The 25,040-nt window shown below is 39.9% G+C and overlaps 2 protein-coding genes across 2 annotated transcripts; both read left to right on the top strand.

The window, feature by feature from the left end:
* The first annotated feature begins 1,569 nt into the window (after positions 1 to 1,569).
* pou2af2a (POU class 2 homeobox associating factor 2a) lies at positions 1,570 to 11,436 on the top strand. Its single transcript, XM_086035980.1, has 5 exons — positions 1,570 to 1,885; positions 2,536 to 2,636; positions 6,411 to 6,450; positions 6,976 to 7,271; positions 10,105 to 11,436. Exons 1-5 carry the CDS (start codon positions 1,876 to 1,878, stop codon positions 10,525 to 10,527), a joined length of 870 nt encoding a protein of 289 aa, XP_085892106.1. The 5' UTR covers positions 1,570 to 1,875; the 3' UTR covers positions 10,528 to 11,436.
* Positions 11,437 to 13,125: 1,689 nt separating this feature from the next.
* Positions 13,126 to 18,549, top strand: pou2af3 (POU class 2 homeobox associating factor 3). The gene is made up of 5 exons (XM_086036044.1): positions 13,126 to 13,132; positions 14,641 to 14,906; positions 15,130 to 15,181; positions 15,906 to 16,216; positions 17,988 to 18,549. The coding sequence occupies exons 1-5, from the start codon at positions 13,126 to 13,128 to the stop codon at positions 18,339 to 18,341; spliced, it is 990 nt and encodes a 329-aa protein (XP_085892170.1). The 3' UTR covers positions 18,342 to 18,549.
* Positions 18,550 to 25,040: the final 6,491 nt, after the last annotated feature.

The raw sequence follows: 25,040 nt of genomic DNA, 5'->3' as shown, positions 1-25,040 counted from the left end.
TCAATCACACAAGCCGATGGAAACTGTTACTGATTTTATTATTTAACCTAGATAGTTTTGTTGAACAACAATGAAATTCTACTTTTCATTTCCACAATCATAGACAATTGCAGAATGCCAGTACGGTCATGTATTTCTATGTTATATACTCCCATGGTTGCACACTGAGACACTACAAGTATAGTGTATTAATATCTTCGTTGAGTTTTCGCAGTTGCTTGAGTGGACCGCATGATTTAACACCTACGAGTCGAATCAGGTAACAATTAAATAGTCAGATGGGAGCGTCATTCCGACCATGCCACCAGCTGTCCCATTCCCTCATAAGATGAATCAACACAAGGCTCATTTGCTTTTTGGTTTGCTCAAACTGTTTTATACAAATCATTGGAACAGCAATTTGAGTAGAACATGGCTCAGGGTAGCATAGTCACACAAATATTTGGCGTGTGAATCTGTTGTTGTTCAGAAAAAGTCCCACCGTCCCTCAAAAAAAAAACAGTATTGAAGACTCTTGAACAGTGGTTTCCAAACTATTGATTGATTAATTGAAACCTTTATTTTGAACACAAGACAGTTAAATCAACAAAATCAAAACAAAAAAATAATCAGTATTAAATGAAGGGGCCATTTGCAGCCCACGGCAAAAACTAGAAATAACTTTTGACATTGCCCGCAATTCGATTTTGATTTATCTTTTGAAAAAGCGTGTGTGGACAGCGTTAAAAGTGTAGCTGTCAAAAAGTGCGGTGATGTGAGTAATGAGGACAACCACTGCTACCAATAAACTCTTTTTGTCTTTTGCTGACACAGTCTGAAAAAATAGTGACTGCATTTCCAGTTTGAAAACGTAAATCTCTCCCTATCCTTCGTTGTGCTGAAAAGGTGACATGCGCATATGCGACGTCACTCGCCTCAGACACGAAATGTCAAGTTATACGATCCCTCACTTGTGCCTCACTTCAAACAGTAATCTGGAGTTCCCCTTTCTTACGTTTTCCATAATGTACAGGACAGATGTCAAATGTCACTCACTGTCATGACCCAGAGGTGATTGATAGTAACTGCCTTTGGTGGTGAAAGGTATTTCACAGCCGAAATTCTGGAATCAACTTTTTCATCAAAATAAATAAATATTACAGTAACGTTACGTGAGTTTGACGGGTAACTGTAGTCCGGTTACTTGAATGGAAAAAGTCATGCGTTAGTCGGTACTGGAAAACATGCACATTTTGGAGTAATGTTTTTCCGGCATCACTGTTTTACTGTTTGAAACAAACAAACGATAAAAAAAAGATACCTCTCATCAAGGCAGGTAGTTTATGATTGAAGACTTGGGCTCTGTTTCTTCTTTCTGGTGGTTTGGTTTGGTTTTGTCTTGAGATTCAGGACTTATGTGTGTCTGTTGTGTAAACGTGTCCATTGTGTCCCGAAGCGTCAAAGTTTCAGAGAGAACTAGTTTCTTCCTTGCACCTCTCAGCCCAATTCTATATGACATCGCCTTAAAAGAGCATTAAAAAAGCTGTGTGATATGGTTTGAAAAAAATATGGTCACATGCCGACCTCACTGTCATGCACGCAAGGTTTGTAACACAGGATCCTGAACGTGGATGCAAATAGTCCAAAAAACGTCCTTACCAAGTATTTGCATTTAAACAAATAGGTTTTTAAAATGCTCACACTTCACATCAGCAGTGATGAAGTTAGGTGGAATGTTCCACGCGTCTCTGCCCTCCTGACGACGTGGTTAAAGCTCTCACGGAGGCGCACCACTCACTATGGTGCTCAACATTGGTATTCAGTTCCTGTAGACAAATACAGCAGAAGAATCGAGCGGCCTGTTTGTGTGTCTGTCTCAGACTGAACAACAGCATCATGGACACTGGTAGGCAACTTCTACTTCTATGATATAACTTGTGTCCCTTTTCTTTAAAGAAATGAATACAATTTAAATCATTTTAAATGATTAGGGCTGAATAATTCGTTTTGTTGTGTTTGTCATTATGTCTTGGTTCTACTTTGTATAATCGTTAAAATCTATAATAAATAGAAAAAATATGTTCTGCATTTATGCATTTTTTCCATAATCGTATTTTCTTCATTATAACAACAATTTTAGAGCTTGTCCAAAATATTTCTGGACATATTTTGAATGAAGTACAAATTGATATTAAAATTTTAATATGTTAAGATTTCTACCTTCTGTTCTGTTCTACATTCTATTCCATGTCTAATATTCAAGTTCTGAAATTGTGTGATACCAAGTTTTAATTTAATGAGACGCCATGCAAAACTCCTCTGCCGTGTATGGCCATTTAGCATACCATTTTCAGTGGCCATCGCAAAAACAATTTCCATGACATTTACACATGACTCTCAAAGAGTTCTTCCATTTTCAAGCTAAAACCGTGAAACATGAAACCAACACGTTTGCGCTAATGATTATGTGCCCGATATGAAATCGCAAAACCAGAGACATCAGAACGGCTTCTGCATTCAAATCCTATGTAGTCACACCGTTTTATTGCCCTATAGAATATTCAAAGAGAGTGTACCAGGGTGTCCGAGTCAAGCACACAGTCAAAGACCTGTTGGCAGAGAAACGATCCCGACTGACGAATGGGCCGAGATACAGTGTAAGTACAACATTCTAAAACCCACGTTCCTTTTGTCCTTTCCTGTCTCTCCCCACCTTTTCTTCTTCCTGACCAAACCTCACAACCACAGTTGACATTCTGCTGGTGGCCTTTTAAAAAAATCTCCCTAATGTGGACTAACCATCCATGGTTGATCCATTGTCTATCTTGTAACCCCCCCCCCCCCCCCCGCCCCAGCTTTCTTTGCTTAGAAAATCCGTCAAGCTCTTGCAAAGTCAATTTGTAAATAGCTAAGCACGGTGCTGAGAGGATAACAAAAGAGCACTAATACAATGCTAGCAATAGTGATGGCCGTGCTTTCCAAAAAGCTTCTGCGGGATGGACGAGGGAATGGGTGGACGGGTACCATAGAGAGACGGTGAAAAGCTCGCCAAGGAGGCTGCCTATGCAAAGTTTGAGCCATACACACCTGCAGGCCTGTATTGTCCCCAGCCTTGGGCAGGCCACAGACAACCTCTCTATTGTTGCCTCACAAACACAACAACACACATTCTTACTTGCAGTCAGGCTTGGCTATAGACATCGACATGCACAAGCAAGACTGCTTTCTTTTTTTTTTTTTTTTCCCATCCAAACCACCTGACACAATGTCCCTGCAGGACAGTGTTTGTTTTATGTTGGAGTCAGACGATTACTGATTGAATGTGCCCTTTATTTACGTATATGTGAGACACAATTGGGGAAGGGCAGCGCGGTCGGGCATGTGGTTTGGACGCCTGCCTCGCCGTCAAACGTCCAAATCTGCGCTTCAACGTGGAGTTGTATTGAGGGTATTCCAGTTTCGTTCCACATTTCATAAAGATGCACGTTAGACTAACTGAAGACTATAAATTACCTAAAGGAGTGGAGTTAAAGGGGAAGTCAATAATATGTTCGATGCGCTTTCACTTGCCTGAACATGGCATTCTGATTAATACTGTGTTTGTGGAATACGAGTTAAGCAGAAAAATCCACCCCTTTTTTAGCCATCTCAGCCGGCGGCCATTTTGTCCTTTTCTGTGGACTGAAGATGACATCACAGTTGCGCAGGGCTGAGGTAACGACCAATCAGGGCTCACCTGTTCACCTGTTAGCTGAGCCCTGAGTAACTGTTATGTCATTTTCAGTCGACAGCAAGTGGCAAAATGGCCGCTCCCTGAGATGTAAAACAACTGGGAGGATAATGCTTAACTCATATTCCACAAAATTAACCAAAAAGCATGTTGGAGCTTTTTTTTTTTTTCACCTTTAAGTGTGAAAAGCTGTCGGTTCAGATTGTACCCGACCGCCCAATAGGTGTGATGGTCTCTAGTCCACTTGTGACCCTAAAAAAGAATTAAGAGTGGGAAATGGTTGGATGGACATGACACGGAAACATTTAGCTGCATCTCAGAGGGAACAATGTTGAATCAATGCTGAAGATAAACGTAAAAGCACACTTCTGAAATTCATCCAAAACGTGATTGAAATTTCTTTAATCCATTAAGGCCTAAAGCGCCCGGCGAAACATTCCTCTAAAACCGATGGGCGACTTTAGAATCACCCTGTAAAACCTGAAGCTTTCCCGGAAATTCAACACCTGCAAAATAATTAATATCTCAGCAAATGTAGCAGATAGAAACATAATTCCAAAAGAGCTTAGACATGTGACTTCCACACAGGCCTGAGTTTATTATTTACTGTTTCAATCAAAAATGTAAAAATAAAGTGTCAGTGCAAGAGAAGCACTATTTTTAATTTTAAAAAATCCAGTGGTAATTAATTACCATCCTCATTCTGTTACAAAGCCGTATGTCTTAACCATACATCATGATCGACTGGTTCCACTAGTACAAAGTCCACAAGCGTCTTTTTCACTGCCGTCACTTATTTCAGGTCTCCCACGATCGTTTGCGTCCGTCATTCCTGCTCAACGTCCTATGACGGCTTACGACACTGTCACGTGTATATTCTGATGCATTAATTGGCTAAGAAACGGAAAATTGGTTAAGAAGAAAAAAAGAAAATCACGTATCCGCTTTCCTTTCTCTAAAGGTAGAAACACACAACAGCGCCCCCAGCTTTAGTGGTAGAAACGTGATCATGCACTCCCGACCTAAATGGGTTAAGGCAGACGCAAGGTATAATTGGGGACTGTAAACTGAGGGTGGGACAAAAATATGAATACTGTGATATATTAAACAATTACGCTATTGTCCCTGTAAATAGAAAATACATTCTTCTTCTACTTTTGATACACCACAGACAAGAGTCTTGTTAACAACCCTGCCAAATTTGAATGATTCAGAAAATCTCCAAGTCTCCAAAAGAGAAAAATCAACTCACGGGACCCTATTTTTGTAGTCAAAGGTGCAAAGTGTAGAACAGTGGTCGGCAACCCGCGGCTCCGGCTCAGGATGAGCACAATCAAGGATGCAATATAAACATTAGTAACTCTAAGAAATGGGAATATGGCCCCCATAAATCTGTGCATTTTAATGTAGTATTGTTTGGATTTGTTGTATTTTCCAATAAAAGGATGGCGCATAACCAGACAGCCACACACGCAGTCTGAACTTAACCATGCTGATTTCCCTACACAGCCTTCAGAGATGCACTGAGGCGTACCTGGGCCATAAGAGGAAGTCTTAACATTGGCAAATCACATTCAAATTCTGTCCTCAAAATTTGCTTGCCTCCCAGCCTACACGGGCTTAATATTATCAACTCTTTCATGTTGACAATATGCAAACAACAGAGCTTATCTCTTGTCTTTACCCCACATGTGGCAACTGACAAATATTATACACACACACACACACACACATATATGTATATATATATATATATATATATATATATATATATATATATATGTATACATACATACACATACAGTGGTACCTCACTACATCGTGGTTCACCTTCCCTACATCGCAGATTTTGATATTGATATTTTCTATGCTGTTTTTTTTACAGCGTACAAACCCGTATTGTGTCCTGATTGACCGCCTGTACTTTTTACAGTGCAATTCAGTATGTTGTTTTTTACAACAGTAAAACCCCAACCTCGTTATCAACAATCCGTGACGAGCACGTAAGTCCAGTAACAGAACACCACTCGGGTTCAGATCGGGGGCGGGGGGGCATTCCTCCCAATCATGCCCTTCCAGGTTTCACTGTCATTGCCCACGGGAGCATTGAAGTCGCCCAGCAGAACGATGGAGTCCCCAGGGGGAGCGCTCTCCAGCACACCCTCCAAGGACTCCAAAAATGGTTGGTACTTTGCACTGCTGTTTGGTGCATAGGTATAAAAAAAACAGTCAGGACCCGTCCCCCCCACCCTACGGCTGAGGGAGGCTACCCTCTCGTCCACCGGGGTAAACCCCATTGTACCTTGGGCAACTCCAGCGTGGAAGAGTGTCCAACCCCTCTCAAAAGGACTGGTCAACTGGTGATTGGTCAATAATGTGTAAAAATAACACCCACTGACCAAAAGTATAGATTTTAGAAAAAATATGAAATTCACCAAAGCGGTAATTATGAGGTTTTGGCCCAACGGCAGCTATAAATATGTATGTACTTTGCAAATTCATTTTTGCTCATCAACTAGCTCAGTATGGCATATTGAGGACCCAAGCTTTGAATGTTCCAAATGACAACAGAATAAAATATGTGCTTTGCTGTGACTGTGACTTTGCTTGGTACAAAAAATATGTGAAGCATGTTTACTGTGAAGTAAGAAAAAAAAAAAAGTATTTAAGTGCTGTTCTCGTGTCTTTTTATTCTTAACAGAGTGGTTCAACAACTCCACCTTCTTTCGTTCAGGTGTCAGGTGAGGAAATCCACTCTTTTAGGAAAAACAGAACATCTTGAATGAATGAATGAAGGCCCAAATAGACTGTTCACTTCATACTCACCTGCCGCAATCATCTTCAAAATATAAAGAGAACAATTTTCATGTTATTATCATTGTAGTTTGCTTTGATATGTTTCTACTATGTCTCCCTTCTCCTGAAGCTAAATAACTAGCCTTAAAATGTGACGAATGCGATAGCTGGCAACCAGTCCAGGATGTATCTCGCCTCTTGCCAACCGCCAGCTAAGATAGGCTTCATCTCACCTGCGACCCTAATGAGAACAGGTAGTAGAGAAAATGGATAGCGAGAAACACTTCTCTGACTCGTGAAATGAAATTCTACGCCATTGAAAACCGCAATGACGAACACATTGCTAAATTCATATCATTCCTGTTCAGCTTGATCATAATAATTCAGGGTGGAGTTACGCGGTAGTCTCATGGAAGCTTAGAGTAAATTGTTTCAGTGAGTCTTTAAAATTGTGCCACTCTTCCCTACAGGGTCTCATATGTTACCCAGCTACTACGGTATGAGGCGTCCTTTCATATCAGATTCAGACTTCAGTCCCTCTACCAAGCAGTTTTCACCAGATGTGTACCCATCCAGCTGTGGAGGCAGACCACTGGGCTGTGAGGCATCTAGCTTCTCTCTCATTGACACCTACTACCCTGACACTTTCAGTGAATACCGCAACACCACCACCAGCTTCTCAGGCTCGGGAGGATCTTTTCTGCCTTCTTCGGCCCTATCATCGCTTTTGCCTCAATTCGGTGGAGAGTCATCACATGTATATATGGTAGGAATCTTTGTGTGCGCGTGTGCGCGCGCGCGCGTATATAAAAAATGTTCAAGCGCAAAAGCCGACAAAGCGACATTTGGATAAAAATAGAGCCTCACCTACTAGTACTATCAGGGCGTCATTTGTTGCATTTCTTAGCCCTTCAAAACCACACAACTCCTTTTAAAAATGCAGCAAACATAAAGGTTTTATTTCCGAAAACGGGAAGTTCCATATACATTTTGATAGTGGCATTTCCACTGAAGTAATCACAAACTCAAACTGTATTTACTGACTGCATTACACGCTTGTTGCATACGTCATCAAACAGGTCTACTATTTCTGCTGCTGCTAATATAGATTTTGGATTGTGCGGGGAAGCGACTCTAAAATTTGATAATTGTATGAAATAGTCCCGAAAGAAATGGTGTCATGAAACCCATCGGTCAGTGAGATTGCTGTGAAGGAGATCAGGTCCGCAGATTCTACGAGGAAGCCTTCGCCGATGTTGGTCACATTCCAGTCGGTCAACAGGGCCGGAGAGCATAACAATGAGGAAGATCCAACTCTGTTCAATCAATAGGAATTGTCTTTCCATTTCAAGGGCCGGGATTAAGTGTTAGTTCAAGAGATTTCTACGACACTCACCTGTTATTATTTTTTATTCTCAAAGCACCATTTCATTGTCATTTTATACCGGTAGTTACATGAACATTTCGGACATGTCTGGTTTTGAAAGAATTCTCTGAAAGACTTTTCCAAGAAAGTTCTTTTTTTAATTGCTTGATTTGATTTAACCTAGAATACCCTTAATATAAATGCTTTAACCTAAAACCAGAAACTAAAATATACAAACAAAAATATATAGAGAGAGAAGTACTCATTATTTGATGAAAGTGGAAGGTGAAACTTGCTGAAATGAAGTTTACTTTGTGTACCATTATTTATAACATTCTTTTTGGTCAAACATGGGTCGTAAAAAAATCATTCAAATCCCACCTGACACTGGGTTATTGCAGTGGTGCCCAAGTCCGGTCCTCGAGAGATCATGATTGTTATGGTGGGCCTTACATCCAGGGAATGGATCACTACGCGGACAAAAGTGTGTGAGAGCAGCGACACAGGCTTTATTCCAACCGGTAGTAAGAACAAGAAAATAACAGTAACGAAACACTACAAATACAAAACGTTATCGCGAAAGCAAGAACAAGTGAGACTACTTCAGTAACAAAAGTCAAGCGACAGAGCCGCAGTGGAGGTAGGGTAACCGCAGAGCTATTTACAAAAACGGAAACACAAAATCACAGTTGAACTTAATTTACACAAACCTTAAAGTTCTACTGGAATGTCGACCTTGGTTACGAGAGAGGCAACGTGGGAATGGCAAGCAGCAAGTCAGCACAAAAACAATACTCCGGCACCCTCCCTTGTTTGGAGCCGAACGTAAATACTGCCAACTGCTGATTGGAAAACTGGAAAGGTTTTGTGATTTTTGTATTACTGTTGTAAGAAGCGATGACAAACATACCGCAAAAGCAGTGTACATAGTGGTTGTTCAAAGAATACTTCCCTGAGCTTCCCTTTAATGAATACATTTGTAAGGCATGCCCCATAATCTTTGTGAAACATTGTCCATGCTCTATCTCGGTCCAGACCAGTGTGCCGTGGCACAACCAGTGTGCTGTGAGAGATCAGCAGTGGTGCAGCCAGATGATTACCCAATTTCACTCAAATCCTTCCTTCATCTGTCTATGCTAGCGATGTATAGTGACAGGCAGAACAATGAAATGCTCTTCACTTAGATGGCAGAAGGTGCAATTAACCGGTGTTTCCACCTGTTGCCATTCATACAACAGAATAAAACACGGCTTCCTGCATCTTATCTCATCTTTGAGTTTGATTAAACAGGCCCGGGTTTCACACGCATGTAAATGTGAGTAAACAGAAATGAGATTGTCATTATTTCAGTGTTTGCTGTATACTTATTGTGGGATTTTTGTTTGCTGGTGTGCTGTGAGATTTTCTAAAGTAAAATGGGTCCCCCGGCTGGGTAACGCTGCTCTATCTGATTGCCGTTGTTTTCTCATAACAGGAACGATGGTCACGTCTGACTTTGTCATTGATTTAGTTGAACAGGAACTATCCCCCCACAATTATACCCAACATCCTAATCAGTCATTTTATTTCGTTACACGTGCAGAGATTTAAAGTTATGTAAAGGTTTACCAAAATAATCTATGATTGTATAAATTGTCCACCGATGAGTTGGACCAGTGTGGTTCTTAGGTGTTTAAAAATAAATGAATAAATAAATAAATATTTAGCCACCGTAGTGACCAACATTTAAATACATTCGTGAGTAGGCCCATCAAAAATGATTCATCAAGAATGAGACAGAAGTTTTATTCCCTGAAAAATATTTTAGGCGCTCAAATTTATTTCACATAAAAGTTAATAAGATAATGAAATTGTACCGAAATGAATGTTTGAAGACAAACATAAATTGTATAGTACTTTAAAGACACAATTACAAATGAACTGTACTTAAGAAATGTGCTGTACTGGATTTAAAAAAAACAAAAAACAAACACAAAAAGAACGTTGACGCCAGCCACCGTAATCTGCCCGTTTTGAACATTTCAGTGATTATTTTATGTACCAACCAGCAGGCTCCTGTTAGTGGTGCTTGTACCACACTTTAAGAATCCATACATCCATTTGCCATACTGCTAGCCATAACTACTGAACTAAACCAAAAGTGACTCCAATGCCAATGTGGGGCCCGCCAGTGGCTGGTGCACCGTGTTGGGAAGGAGTACCGGTAGTCTTAATCTTGTTTTCTCACCCTCAGAGAGACTCATGGGAGCAGTCGGTTCCAGAGCCAGTTCCTCAAGTGGACGCTCTCTGTGCAGACAGCTTCGCTTCTGTCAGTGTGCCATCGGCCATGCCCAGCCCACAATCCCAAGGGAGCCCCTCGCAGCCAAGCCAAGGCTCGTCCATGGGCCCGGGTTCCGCCAGCCAGTCCTACACGCTGCACTCCCTCGAGGAAGCGCACTACCACCTCTTAACCTCCAGCAACTCCTACTCAGCTCCGCCCTCCTCCTCCTTCCCCTGTCCTCCCTACATGAACTCCGACTTGGCATCCAAGAGTGTCACAGAGGAGGCAGCAGACAGCCACAATAGTCTCCCTCGGAATGTGGAGGCTCACACTTCCTGGGATAAGGAGGACAGCGTGAGCTCCTGGTCACCCTACGAGCTCAAAAGGGCCTACTGACTGGCTCTCACATGTCTGAGTTTGGAGTATTTTTAAGGGGAAAAAGATCCGTGACTCAGATCAGAGGGAGGAATGGATGGACCTTATCTTGGTGGCTGTTGATAACCTAAACAAGCACTTGGCCACAGTGAAGATTTCAAATCTCGAAAAAGACTACAACCAACAGGGCCCACTTAATCTGTAGTGGATGCAATTCAACAATAATTCTTAGACATTCAAATTGTCCAAGAAATTTGTTGTGGAGTATATTCAAAACAAGGTTCAAAGTTAAAGGTCAAATTGTAACATTGCTGGGGACCCAAGTTTGAAACGGATCTAAAAATAAACACTTTCAGTCATTCATGCATTGAATGTACGTATACATGAAATAGTAAATAATTGATTTCTCCTTCCAAGAGGGAGCGCTACAGAATTTGTTACTACCTGAGACAAGATGATAAGATATATCGGCATTCTCACCGGATGAGTTGTGACTTTCAACCAATCAAATGTTCTGATTTGAAGAGGTTCTACAGCTTTGGAGATGATATCTAACACATCACCAATAACACCATCGTCATTTTATCTTTTTCAGAGTAAGAGCCCTAATGTGTCTTCAACTGATTTTGATCACTGCTGATTCGTATCTTTTTTTTCTCACAACTTTCTGCAAGTTACTGCCTGAGCAGTTTTGTTTGGATGATGATTGATATGAAATACCGAATATGAAAAACATATATGTTTGGGGGCTTATTGGGATCTATAAATATGTTGTAAAGTTATGTGTGATGCATATGTGATCATGAAATTACAAAGATAGTCAGTCGTTCAGTAGTTCAATACAAGTCATTATTTTTCTACTGAGACCCATGGAGAAAAGTTAAGGATTTATGTGGAGTATACAGTGACTTACAGGTTTTGTTTGATGGTTTTCGTGACGTTTAATAAAATATATTTCTCTTTAATTACGTTAAATGGAAAGAGAAAAATCTCAAAAAAAGGTATTTGCAGCATTATTTGTGCTATAATTTAATCTGAAGCCTAGTAAGGGAACACATGAGTGTTAATTCAAAAGTAGGCTACATTTTATATATCTTCTACACTTGTGATTTGGACCAACTGGGGGTTTACAATGTAAAGCATTATCGTGATATAATTTCACGATAAACAAAACAAGGTAGATTTACAATAGGGAAAGGAGAATATCTATCTGAAAATGGGTTCGAGGGAAGACGACGTTCTTATTTTTGACCAGCAAGGGGCGACATAACATCGCCTAGGAGAGCGCGAGAACGCGGTCGTCCCTGCATGAAAATGTACAGTATGGTGCATTAGATTGGTGAAATACGGGATAAAATAAGTTTATACATAAGGAAGAAAATCAAGAAATCACCTCCCTCCAACCCCCAAAAAAGACTATAAAAATTGCCCTTCGAAATATCTCAACAGCATTTTTAGGCATGCCAAGTGTGAACACCTTTTGATTTCTCATGCAAAGCAACTGCCAATAATTAACCATCACTAGTAATAATGACGGTAAAAATTTAATCAAACTCCCAAACTTTCCCTGGATGCTATTTATGGCATGATTGTATTCATATTGATCTTATGGCAATGACCGCTTGTCTATACGAGCACTTTGCCTAACGTAACTGAGCAAAAGGTCTGTTACACTATGGCATAATGTATAAATATATATTATAAGATGATAAAAAATCTCTTGTTTGCAAAACCAATAATATACAGCAGCTAACGAGTCAATACAGAATGAAACAAGTGAATTTAGACGGAGTCAACATGATGTCCTTTATTTTCATATGATTTTTTAAAAAAATATTGCAATAGTTTGGTGGAATAAACAACCAATAAAGAGCATAATTATTTTTAAATACAGAGCCCATTTGAGTGTGAAACCCTTCAGCCGTCATAAGTGGACTTGTTTCTGCTCTTTCTGCAGTTGCTGAAGGCCCGTGGATCCAAAGATGGCTACTGCCCTTTGCCACGCCCACCCGAGTCCCACTTTTATCCGCTTTTTTGTATTATTAATCCATTAAATGTGTCCGATCGCAGTATTGACGTGTGGGGCGATCGCTGTAAGTAGGCGATCACCTATTGAAGTGAAGTTGCGGTGTTTAAGTTGCGCACAAGACGCACTGTTGCAGTAGTACTTAATGAGGGGGTGTGCTGCTGTCATCTTGAAAAAGGAGGATAAATGAATAAAAATACCATTTATTTTCGACACAAATGTAAAATACAGTTATAATATATTAATAACGTGCATATAGAATGCACCAATTTAGTGGATTTTGCTGAAAAATCGATATAACTCGGTTGCCTCTGAATATTCAAATTGAAAGTAACGCGCAATCAAATCATTGTCAAATCATTGAGTTCTAGGGGTTTTAAATAGTAGGCATGGAGGGAGAAAATCCCAAACTAATATGTTCACAGCTATATTACAATATTGTTGTATGCTCTGAGGCTGCTCTAGCAGATTTGTTTGGTATTTTGGGAGACTTTTGTCCAATTTTCGTTCTTGGTCATTGTGCTGAGGCAGAAAGGGACATTGAGGAGCCCCACGGGTCTTGATCAGGCAAACTTCTCATCATCTCTGTCGTCATGTCTGGTGAGTTTCAAGAAGGATTTTCATCAAGTTCAATCCACTTGTTGCCTTTTCTCCTGTTAAACACAAATAGAGAACATAAGTGATGCTTGAAATAATAATTAAAGCACTGATGAAACCATGTGCGGAACATGTGTTTCCCCCTTCACTTCGCAGCAGCTAATTTCGTTCGAAGTAGGACTTATTGCCTAGTTAACAAAAGATTACACATATTTACACTTTGATACCACCTGTTTCTTGGTTCGTCGGGGAGTCCTTTTTCATTCAAATTAACCTGTGCCTCTCACTAATTGTACTGGGCGTTGCGTTATTTTTTTTTAACCCCATTCTGTGTGATTTTGCGTTTTCAGAGCACAATGATATTAATGTTATTCGATATATCCTTTAGGGAAAAAAAGTAACATTTGGACAGATTTCGTTGTCTTACGCAGACAGCTTTTGTGTAATAGGCGGTTATGACTAAACGTACAGTGGGATGTGTCTGCCGTTTAATTTTGGCCCTCTATTTGGCACGTTTAAGACAAATCATGGACTAGCATTTAGATGTATGAATATTTATCAGATGGCGTTCCTCATTGTCTGGTTAGCGCCTGATCAAATTCCTGAGTATTCCAAGCCTTTGGGCGAAACTCAGACGCACTTATGCAACGATTTCCAATTAATCCTTATTCTCATTCAGATGAGTTTTCTATACATATCGCTTATAGAAACCGTGCAGAAGGTCGACTTGAACACATAACAGAGATCGGAGAGAGCAATTTGACTGCATGCAGCACAGACGTCTCCCATAAAACCAAGAAGACCACAAGATTCCTATCAAATCTTCAAACGTTTAGCGCTCCGAAGTTGCGTTTTTCTCGCAAATATCAACATTTGCACCACTCGTTCACACATCGAAGGAGTTTCACTTATCCGACTCGAATACACAACACTTTTCTTCCTCCTCCATTTCTTTGTATTTTACGCGAACGCAGTGCATGTCGCAACTATATCCTGAACGACTGACAAACATATTCACACCTCAGATCAATGTCGGGCATAACAATCCACAACACGTTAAAAAAAAAGTAAAATAAATGAATACAAAAATGAATACAAAATAAATATACAGGTACAGTCGCATATTTTGTACAGCTTACCAAAGAGGGGTGGGGTGGTTGGAACAAGGCGTCAAGCAGATCCACGCTTGGAGAGGAAGCAGAAGCATTCATTCACTCCGTGGTCGGAAGTTTTAAGCATAATGGCTGGGAAGGGGCGAGTTGACCGGGACGAAGCGCCGAGGCTCACCCGAGTGAAGGGATATGCGTTCGGGGGAGATTCTGTGCGCTTTTACGCGTTTTTACGCACGATAAAACCAGTCACGCTTAGAGGAATAAAGCAAAATTATTGATTGATAGTTTTCTTTTATTTTTTCATACATATCTAATACGTGCATGTTGCCCATATAACTTACAGTATACTGTATATCACGTGTTCTCTGTATGGGGAAACATGTTCGTGTTCTTCATGAGAGTACAATAAACCGAACACAAATAAATACTTAATTGTTCTCCTGAGAGAATCCAGAGCGATTCGCGTGAATGTGATTCGGGGGAGGCTGAGAGCCGGGTTGGTTTTTGTCATTGCACTATTTGGTAAACAGGAGTGGTATGCTTCCGCCAACCCCACCCCTGCAGATAAGCCGCGGGTGTACCAAGGAGTGAGGGTGAAGACCACAGTCAAAGAACTCCTGCAGAGGCACAGAGCCCGCGAGGCCAACCGTAAAAAAGTGAAAACGGTAATTCCACTCTCATTACATATCATTGCCACTATATTTCCTGTAAACCATAACATTTACATGTAAATAAATGAGTGCCCTTCCAGCAAACCACACCCAAACAATTGTATGTACATGTACGGGCACGGACATGTGAAGCCTAATGCGAACACTTAGCACACAAAACACATCAATAAATCTGCTATTCCCCTGTTTAAATGTTGCTCTTCTCTCTGATATTCAGATATCTCAAGCCTGCTTGGATTTTCAGGCTTTATGTGCGTCACCTCTTCCAAGTAAGTGTCCCGCACACCGGTATTGAAACTTTGCATATATAATGAATTTCCAGCAGAAATGTAATGGAAAACCGTTCTACATGCAGATTACAAATGACCCAAATTAAGCGTGTACAAAAGCCAAATTCAATGGCTTCTATTGAGCCCCAAAACCAAATATACTCACATAAAAGGCCAAGCAGATCATTGCAACAATTGACAACACAATTGGATGTGCGCTTGGCTCCTATTTATAATCGTTGGCTGCATTTGTGTCCGCTATGTCGTGACATCACTCTCTTAACGTTCTCGTTAAATGTCTTCCTTGCTCTTAAAACTGTCAAAATGAGGTTGGAAAGAATTCTTGGTCCAGGCGCTCAGATAGATACTGTAAATATAAAAGGCTCTGAAGCTGTAAATTATGGCTTTTTGCATGTACATTCACAGCCTGACAGCCGGACCCGGTATTCCTTCCAACCTCTTTTGGATGAATTTTTAACCCTTTTGAGAGCACCAGGGGATACCAGCAGCGCTCCAGTTCCACTTTGTATTCTCAGAGATATTCGCCACCCACCAGTCAGATGATCTTAATTGTTAAACTTGAAGTGGTGGGGGACTGAGTGAGTTTTGTCATTCATTTGAACGACTGTTTCATGCTGGAATGTAGGGCTTAAAAAAGAAATCACCACTTGTGAGTTTTTATTTATGTATTTATTTATTTATTTATTCATTCATTTAAATGCAGGTAACTATGTGGATGCTCCCACCGCCCCCATTGTGGACCCCAGCACTTGTGGCTCTACAGCCGTGCAGCCGTGCCCCGCCTCCTTAACAGTCCCCGACAACGGGTGCAGCATCCAGGCACAGGAGAGCGGCTTCATGTGCAGCCAGCAGCCGTTTGTGGACTTGATGGTGCCGCCTGACTGCTTCGGTGGAAACAACATCATCAACAACAGCGACGGTTGCTACGGCAGCTCACTGCCTCTCCCTCCTTCCTTGCCACTGCCCTGGAGCCACGACCTTGCCTTGGACTCAGACAACTATGTCCACGGGCTGGTAGGTTTGCATAATGAGCAGGCTTTAGAAAATTGTTCATCTTAAAACTTCTAAAGCACTATGACTGCTAGTATTAATAATGCATTTTATGCTTGCTATGAGTTAAGACTAAAAACACTCAAGAATCTGTCTTTTAAAACTGAGGGCAATAAAATCGGCGCTGAACACCGCAAGAGAAGTGGCTGGCCAGTTAAACAAAATCATCATAACTACTACAACTCCCAGAATGCACTGTGCAAAGGAACGTGGGTCCACGCGACCACCGTCACACTATAGTTACAGGTTATATTCCCAGAAATGCCACACATGCTGGAAACTATCTCAGGTGGCTCAATTAATTTGATGAACAAAATAAAAGGAGATTTAAAAAAACGGGTTATTTTGTGTATTAGTTTACATAATTGTCAGAAGATCTCTGCTGAGCAACTATATTTTCTTTGTCATCCAAATGTATTAGTATAGTGTATAGTGCACTTTCTTGCATTGTTTTGTACCAAACAGCCCTTTTTGGGGGTTGTTTGGTACAAAACTAACCGTTTTTGGGTTGTTTTCTGCAATAAAACAAGAAAGCTGGGTCAAATTGACCCAAGTTGCGGATCAGTCCATTTTTGACCCAAAATTGTGTTATGTTTAACCCAACTGTTTTTAGAGTGTTCATGGTAACCTGCAACATTGCCTCAATCAACCTTTGCAGACTGATCATGTGAAGGATTTCTCACAATAATAATCAACAGTGATTAACATTATCGGCAGAATCTTGGTGACCACTGCTCTAGAACACTGGTTCTTAAATGGAGGGTACCCCTGGGGGTACTTGAAGGCACTTCAGGGTACTTGAGATTTTAAAATATGTTTAAAAAGTAGCTGTAATGCCAAAAAAAAAAAGAGCTTCCTCTTTGCCACCAAGAATGACAAAGATCCTCAGGAAAGCGCAAGCTCGAGCGTCTCACTAAATGCAATAAAGACTCAGTTCAGTGCAACAATGAAATGCTCAGCGTTGACACTTAATGCCGTCAGTCTTCTTTTTAATTATTAAATAGATATTTTCAGACAATATTTTTCTAAATTAAGTTTATGCTTTCTTTTGGAGAACAGATCTTTCTGTGATCGCAAAGGAGGAATCTATATTGATAATTATTCTTGTGTGCACAAATCTTCGTAATTTAAGTTAGTACTCATTTTTAATTTCCATCTTATCATTTCCAAATCTGAGATATGACTCCAAATGGAGTTCCAAAGTTTAATAAATCAGACAAAGTCTTTTAAGTCTTTTTGCTTTTTCATCCCAAACTGTTTTGCGCTAGTTAGGGGGTACTTGGCTGAAGAAAAAGATTTCACCGGGGGTACATCAATGAGAAAAGTTTGAGAACCACTGTTCAAGAATATGTTGGCCATTCAAAAAGGCCCACCCAAAAATATAGAGTTATTTAGACATACTAATAGACTATCTGACTACCAAATTTTCTTATGTCTTTGTCATTTATAATCTAACTGAATTGTGGTTGAACCACTTTTTCGTTTGCAATTATCATGTTAATTTTTGTGGGTTCGAACAAAGCCCTTGGTATTGTTGCAGAAAAGAAAATATTTTTCAACCACTATGTATTTGAGCTGAAGAAAATCCTCGCTCACCTTTGCCAAATGAGACGTGGCATGTGCAGCGCCGATGTTATTTTTCCCCAATTAGAAAACTAAGCATTTCATTTCAACAGACACGTTGGTACGAATGCCGGACTCTGGGCATTCGCTGAACATAAATCATCTCTTCCAGGCTCCCTGCCCCTCACCAGAGTCACTAAAGCTGTGCAGCCCAGTGGATCACAACAGCTACTCGCCGCAGGATTCGTTCTCCTCCTCTTCCACTTCCTCCTGCTACGATTCGCCCACCAGGATGGAGTGCAACTTCATTAGCTACTCCTCAGAGCGCTGCCACAACCAGCACTGTAACCTTCAGGACTGTTACTGCATGCCTCAGTGCTGGGCCAACCTGCAGGAGAGCTTCTGCGCTCCTGAATACTCCCCTTACTATCCTCCCACAGACTATGCATACCCCTGCCTCACGGAGGAGAATTATTTCAAGAGCAATTTTGCATTGAGCACTGAAATGTGTTATAATGTATTATGATGATGATGATGATGATGATGATGAGTTTATTGCTTTGCAAGTGCTCAGTAAGGATCTGCTTGTGTGTGGCTCTAACCAAGGGTGGAGTAGATATGATGAATGGATAATGGATGGATGAAGTGGCTGAGTCTTTCAAACTTTTTTTTTTTTTTTTAACTCCTGAGAGTTATACCCATGACAAGTGTGTGTTTTTAATAAAATATTAAAAACACTCTCGTTATGAGCTCCTAATTATGCAACACATTTTCACGTTCACACAAATGGAACTGTGATGTGATCTTTGTAAAGTCCAAGTGCTCACAGAAAATCCAGTAATTGGTAGAGATTTTATATCATAATTTAGCTATGTATAATCTGGACCTACAGGTACAATTTGTGTGTACTGACTATCCATTCTTCCATTTTCTATACCATTCAGGATTTTATCCTGGCTGACCTAGGGGAGAAATGAGGTCAAGTGCAGAGCCACCAGTAAGCTAAGTTTTATGAACAAATGATTTATCTCTCGCATTCCGCTGAATCCTCTCCAAAGTGGCTAAACTAAATAACCAAACTGTCAAACTCTGGTTGAGGTAAAACACAATGACGGTAAAGTAAAAGAACCTAGATAAGTAAAACATTCTTGCCAGCAAGCTTATCGGACACAAAATGGATATAAGGTGAAAAAGTTTGAACACACTTAAACAACTTAAACCTGCTTTCACCTGGTATAAAGTCTAGCCGACTTTCTGTCAATTTGTTGGGTGTGCCACGGCCGTGTAAGAGAAAACGCCTTCGGTCCGCTGTAATGTCCAGCGAGACAAGTATGCCAAATTCCCAAACAAGGTAAACTAGACTTGCCCCGCACAAAAATGAAGAACTTTTTATGCTGTGTATGTGCGCCTGTCTAAGAAAATAGGGCAGTTAAAGTTCAAGTTGTACGTGATTGCTGACCACTAAAAGTTGAAGATAATTTTGCTTACTTTAAAATTCAGCTGAATTTAATAAAAAAAAAAAAAAAGACTGGAAAGCAAATTCCTCGTTTAATCCAAATAACTAGATTTTTAGCAAATGATGGTCTAAGAGTAAACTTAAATGCAGTCATTATGTAAAAGTATAACCAGAGCAGGGTGTTTTACTAAAAATTGAGCGTCCGTTATTCGTCAGCCGTCTGCAGCGTGGGGACCCTTCCATTGTCCGCAAGGTGTTATCACTCGCACACTCTCTCATACCGTTCACTAAAAGTTCAATATGGCACTTTATATGGCAAAGAACTTTTTTAGGATCTGAGAAAAAAAATAATAATTGTTGCGTGTAATCAGCTATAAAACATTGCCATCACCTTGAAACCGAGCTACATTTAATGGTGGGCACACAAAATAGTGACACTTAAGCCACAACTTGGATATTTTCACTAAGGGGTAATCTCACTTTTGTTGCCAATGGCTTTGACATTAGTGGCTGTGTGTTGAGTTATTTTGAGGGTATAGTCAACTTACCCTGTCATCCTGTAAAAGCTTTATACAGACGACATTACATTGTCTCATGTTGTCGGTGTTGTCCCGCGAAAAGATACAAAAATGTGTGGGGTGTGCTCACTTTTGGGAGATACTGTATGTGTCTATATTTGATTGCTAGAGTCTAATTGATTTGATACATTAAATGATACAGGAAGAACATAGCATTCGTGCAATTTAATGTTATGAAGATTATACAACCCAGGGCCTGTTTTGTTGTATACATTGTGATAAGACTTTCCAGAAATCCACAGACAAATTTTTTGCATTTTTTGTAATGGCGAACCTTTCAAACTAATAAACAACAAGTACCATGAGAAATATCTGTCGCAAGTTCGTAAGATGTCCAGTCATCGGAAGAACGTTACAAATAATCTTTCCCTTTTATATGTCCGAGCATGTTTTGCACTCTAAAAAGAGTTGGGTTAAAAATAATACAATTTTGGATCAAAAATGGACCAATCCACTACTTGAGTCAATTTGACCAAAATACCAAGTTTTTGCAGAAAACAACCCCCTCAAAATTGGACTGTTTTGTTCAAAGTAAGCAAGAAAGTGGGTCAAATTGACCCAAATAGTGTATCGTTCCATTTTTGCCCCAAAACTGTGTTATTTTTAACCCGACTGTTTTTAGAGTGTGAAGTGTAACTTTAGAAGTATTGTGGCTGATTATCAGTGACACAAAATAGCATTATTAAAAGGTTTATTCCGCTCTCTGACGGGCTCTTATTATTAAAAGCCGGTTTTGAAAAGTTCTGGTGATTAAATGTCATCAGCAATGAGTAGTGTTCAAAGGCGTAGGATTTCAAAAAGGAGAATTTATGTAACAGGTAAATCTCTACTGGGAAAGATGATTGGGTAGCTTGCAGAACACTCACAACTCACACCTCATTCCTGATGTTTTGTTGTAGACAGCTTTCACTGCCAATGTTAAGCAATAAGAGATTGCTGGGCATGCACGTGCATGCATGAGAGCTGGCGCGTGTGCACATTGCGTACGTACTTTACTTTTTCTGACGCATGCCCTCACATGTGGAGAACAGGTCAGATTCATTAAATGGCTTTCTTTGTGGTTATTGAAGGCTCGTCTGCAGATTGTTTGGATTGTATTTTTTTGTTCGGCGCCTTTAATATATAACACAAAGACAACATCAAATTCCAAATTGTTTGAGCTGAGTTTTAACGGAATATTAAGAGTTCGAAATAAAATAAAATGATTAGAGTGCAGTGTCAATCAATGGCTGTGAATGAGAACCCCTTGACAAAAAATTAGCTCGGATAAACTCGAGCTCCCTGCGACCCTCAACGGGATAAGCGGTTTGGTTTTGAAAACGGATCGAGAGAAAAGTTATATGCTGTTTGTTAATGACTGAGGTCAACACATCGTCGTGGCTCGTTCTTGTATTGAAGCGTAAATGTCAATCCATTCAATCGACTTTAACTCGGAAGACCAATCATTTCTAAGCTGTCAACCGCCGAGAAACGTCCGTGTCACAATCAGTTGCACCCTGCGCCCTCAAAGCCGTGCTGCGTCCTCACTCTACTTTACTTGCCAGTCGCCTTCTTATGGAAATCTTGTTGGTTTATACGGCATAAATTCCACTTTACCACAGCTCGGTGTGCGTGCGTAAGAACGAAGAGTGGGGGAGTCCCTGTAGCCTGAACACAGGCGCCTTGTGTTCTCCATGCATGAGGGTGATGTAGGGAAGCTGATGTTTAACTTAGATTAACTGTAAATACACCTGGCACAGCTGTTACATGAACCCGCTTATGGTCCAAATAGGGAAGTTCCATGAATCTATTTTTATTAGGACCCGAATGGTAAATGATCAGTCCCTGAACGGCGAATGCATTGAAGAGATATTTCTCAACAAGTCCTCGGTCTTTGTGTCGTGAAAGTTCGTTATACAGTTGCGCCAACATTGACTGCTGTCCCATTCGAATTGTTTCCATCCTTACCTCTTCCAGCTGCTTTTTGGGAGTCTCATGAACTTGAAGCCTTACTTCAAAAGTGCGTCCAGTGACTGTTAACATATTGGATATTCTTTCACTCCTTGTCACTGTTTAACTATTTATTCAGGGAAAGCAGCTGTGCAAGCATGGTTCAGCCGCAACCCCCCTCCAAGCGATTGTAACTCGTGCTCTCAGCTCAAGTTTGGATCTGCAGCCCAAGTCAAGGGCCAGCACTGTCCTCGCGCTTAACGGCCTAAGGACATGCAACGCGCACATGTGTATTGACTGAGCAAAGACAGCGAGAGCCTTAAGTCAGAGGTGAAAGTGAAAAGCAGATTTGTTTGCGCTGCAGGTCCAGACACGTTCCGGCCTTGACATGATCACACAGGCCAAGACCAGGTGGAGTGGCTGCCTCCGACACACACACACACACACACGCGCGCACGCACGCACACACAATTCATCATTGTGGTCTGCATTCTGGATTTAGTACTTAATCAGGATGGCAGGCAAGCTGCATACACGCCTGGGGGTTGCAGGAAATTGATAGAATGTACCTGTTTGAGGTCAGAGCACGACAAGTGGTGATTGCGTGGTCATCAAACACAACAGAAAAACTGTGTTTCTTATAAACATCCCTTTCTGAAGAGAGACATTGTGGCAACGGATAGTCATCAACCAAACGTGTGGTTTTATTTACATAATTCGTAAATGAATACATTGGTAAGATATAAAAAGAACCCTGTAGGATAGATTCTTTCATTAAAGTCGTGGGCCTTTAAAAATTTGGTGCATGGTATTTTTTCCATTTAATCATGTCATATTGTGTAACATTTGAATATGTATTTTTTTTACATCACATATTATTTTTCATTGGGTTTGGGACTCAAGGCTAGTGTTAAATCACATAAACACTGAGCTCCTCTAGAATCTGCCCCGCACCGGAAGTTTCGGTTCCATGTTCATCAAACGCGGAGGTGCCGCATGCATACGGTCCATTGATGAAATCTTTAGAGCCAATTATTGCATTTGACCCCCCCCCCCAACAAAAAATTGATATATAAAGACCCACAACATCATTTTCTAGGGCAGTTTTGGATGTAGAATCCAAATATCGAATTTGTTTTTCTCTATATGTTCCCATTTTCTTTATAATTGTACATTAAAAAAAAAGTGCGAGCAAAAACCTTTTTTTTTCTCGTGAACATTAAAATTTTGTACAGTTGTAAGGCATAGTAAAGCAGTGTAGGTGTAGGTTGTAGAATCCAAATATGTAATTAGTTTTTCTCTATATGTTCCCATTTTCTTTGTAATTTTACTTTTAAAAAAAATCAAGAAAAAACTTGGGGTAAGTGAACATTTTGTACAGTTGTAAGGCATATTAAAGCAGTGTAGGTGTAGAAGAGTACTTGTATTTACTATTGTTAAGAAAACAAGTCATAACATCAACTACTCCTGGAACGCTAGTAGCGTGTAACAGAAAAATTGGAGCACATGGGGCAAAATAAATGCACCACTTTCTTCGGAGCAAAAAAAAAAAAAAAAGATTTGGAAAATATCATAAAGTCATTTTTGTTTATATTTTGATGCAGACCATTGTTATGTATTTTGTATGTCATACAGTTCTTCCCTGGCTAACTTTTTCACTTTTCTGCAATAAAAAACATTTACCACATTGGCATTGGAGAAATAAAGGAAACTCTGAGCGTTGCAAGAATGGTGCATGAAATAACACAATAAAGTGCAAAACTCTGAGTTGTCCGTTTCAAAAAGGGAGGCAACTCAAACCAGGCAAAGAGGGGTACCTCTAGCCGGTTTCAGTGAGAGTGGTAACTTAAGCTCTCGGTTAGTTACTGAGGTAACAGACTCTCTGAAACTAAACTTATCTCATTAAACCTCGAGTTTCTCTCCGTCCCCGCCCTCTTTCAGAGCCAAACACTCCATTTCATTTCCTCATTGATTTAGTTCGCAGGTACATTTTCGCATTAGCCTATTTATGCTGTCCGTAATGAAAAAAAAAATCAGAAGTCCATTACAGTATCAGTATGTTTACTGGTGCCGTTACTTTATTTGTCGTTATACTTTATTCGACTTTAGCTTTAAGTATATAAGAAATGACTGTTATTACTTTTTGACAGGTGCAGCTTTATGGTCCAGAGTTATTTTACACATCTTGATCTTTATTAGCTATGGAACAAGAGAATCACAACCCACACTAACTACAATTTAAGGGTGTGCTGTATTATAACAATGTTTGTCCTTGGTATGAGGATGAGCGTGGAAGCTTTGAGAGGAAGCTAAAGGTTTTTCCAACTGGACACAAATTATAATTATGAGGTGGCGACAGGTGCAGGAACTGTATGAGTTACATAATCTGCAGGCTTGGTGCAGCAGTTGTATATCTATATCTATATCTATATCTATATATATATATATATATATATATATATATATATATATATATATATATATATATATATATATATATATATATATATATATATATATAATGCTGCAAATCACAGCAGCCTTCTGTTAGGATAGGATAACCAATAGCAGTGCTGCGTTTTCATCTTCTTTACTGAATGACAGTGTGTTTTGATGGGTTAATGTCAGATTATTTGTATAACCAATACAGCTACATTGCCTGCCAGAAAAATGTAAGCCACATTATTGAACCCAATTTTGAAATGTGACTTAAACTTGGTTTCCATCCAAACATATTGCACTGGATATCTATGTATGTATTTCCGTCACGGGGAAATGACCCATTTCAAAAGCAATGGTTAAAAATTAAACCCAGTAGAGAGCAGGCAATAAACCCATCCGAGCTTTGACTGCTCTTATCTCAAACGTATTGAATAGAATATTTGTTAATATAATAAATAGTGCTGTCAAGCGATTACAATTTTTTAACTAATTAATCGCAAAATGTTCCGTAATCTATCGTGATTAATCGTATTTTTTTCCTACAATTTTTTACGAAGTTTGGAACCAATATTTGGTTGTGTAAAATCTTGGATTTAATGTGGAAAAAAACAATAAAAGTATATTTCATTTCAAAGACTGTTCTAATAGCTTTCTTTGATCTTTGAATATGATTCTTTTCCTGTAAAATACAACAGTTGAACGATACACCAAAGACGTACAACTACAATGGTATTTGAATTTGGTTTTGCGAAGTGTGCGAATTATTTTGGGTTTCTCCAACGAGCCGTCGAGCAACTTTTAAAAATAAAACTAAGTAAAA

Source organism: Filicampus tigris, chromosome 7 (assembly GCF_054856515.1).
Source record: "Filicampus tigris isolate MCC_2025a chromosome 7, RoL_Ftig_1.0, whole genome shotgun sequence".
Taxonomy (NCBI): Eukaryota; Metazoa; Chordata; class Actinopteri; order Syngnathiformes; family Syngnathidae; genus Filicampus; species Filicampus tigris.
The sequence above is the reverse complement of the archived record's forward strand: the minus strand, read 5'-3'. Positions and strand labels throughout refer to the sequence as shown.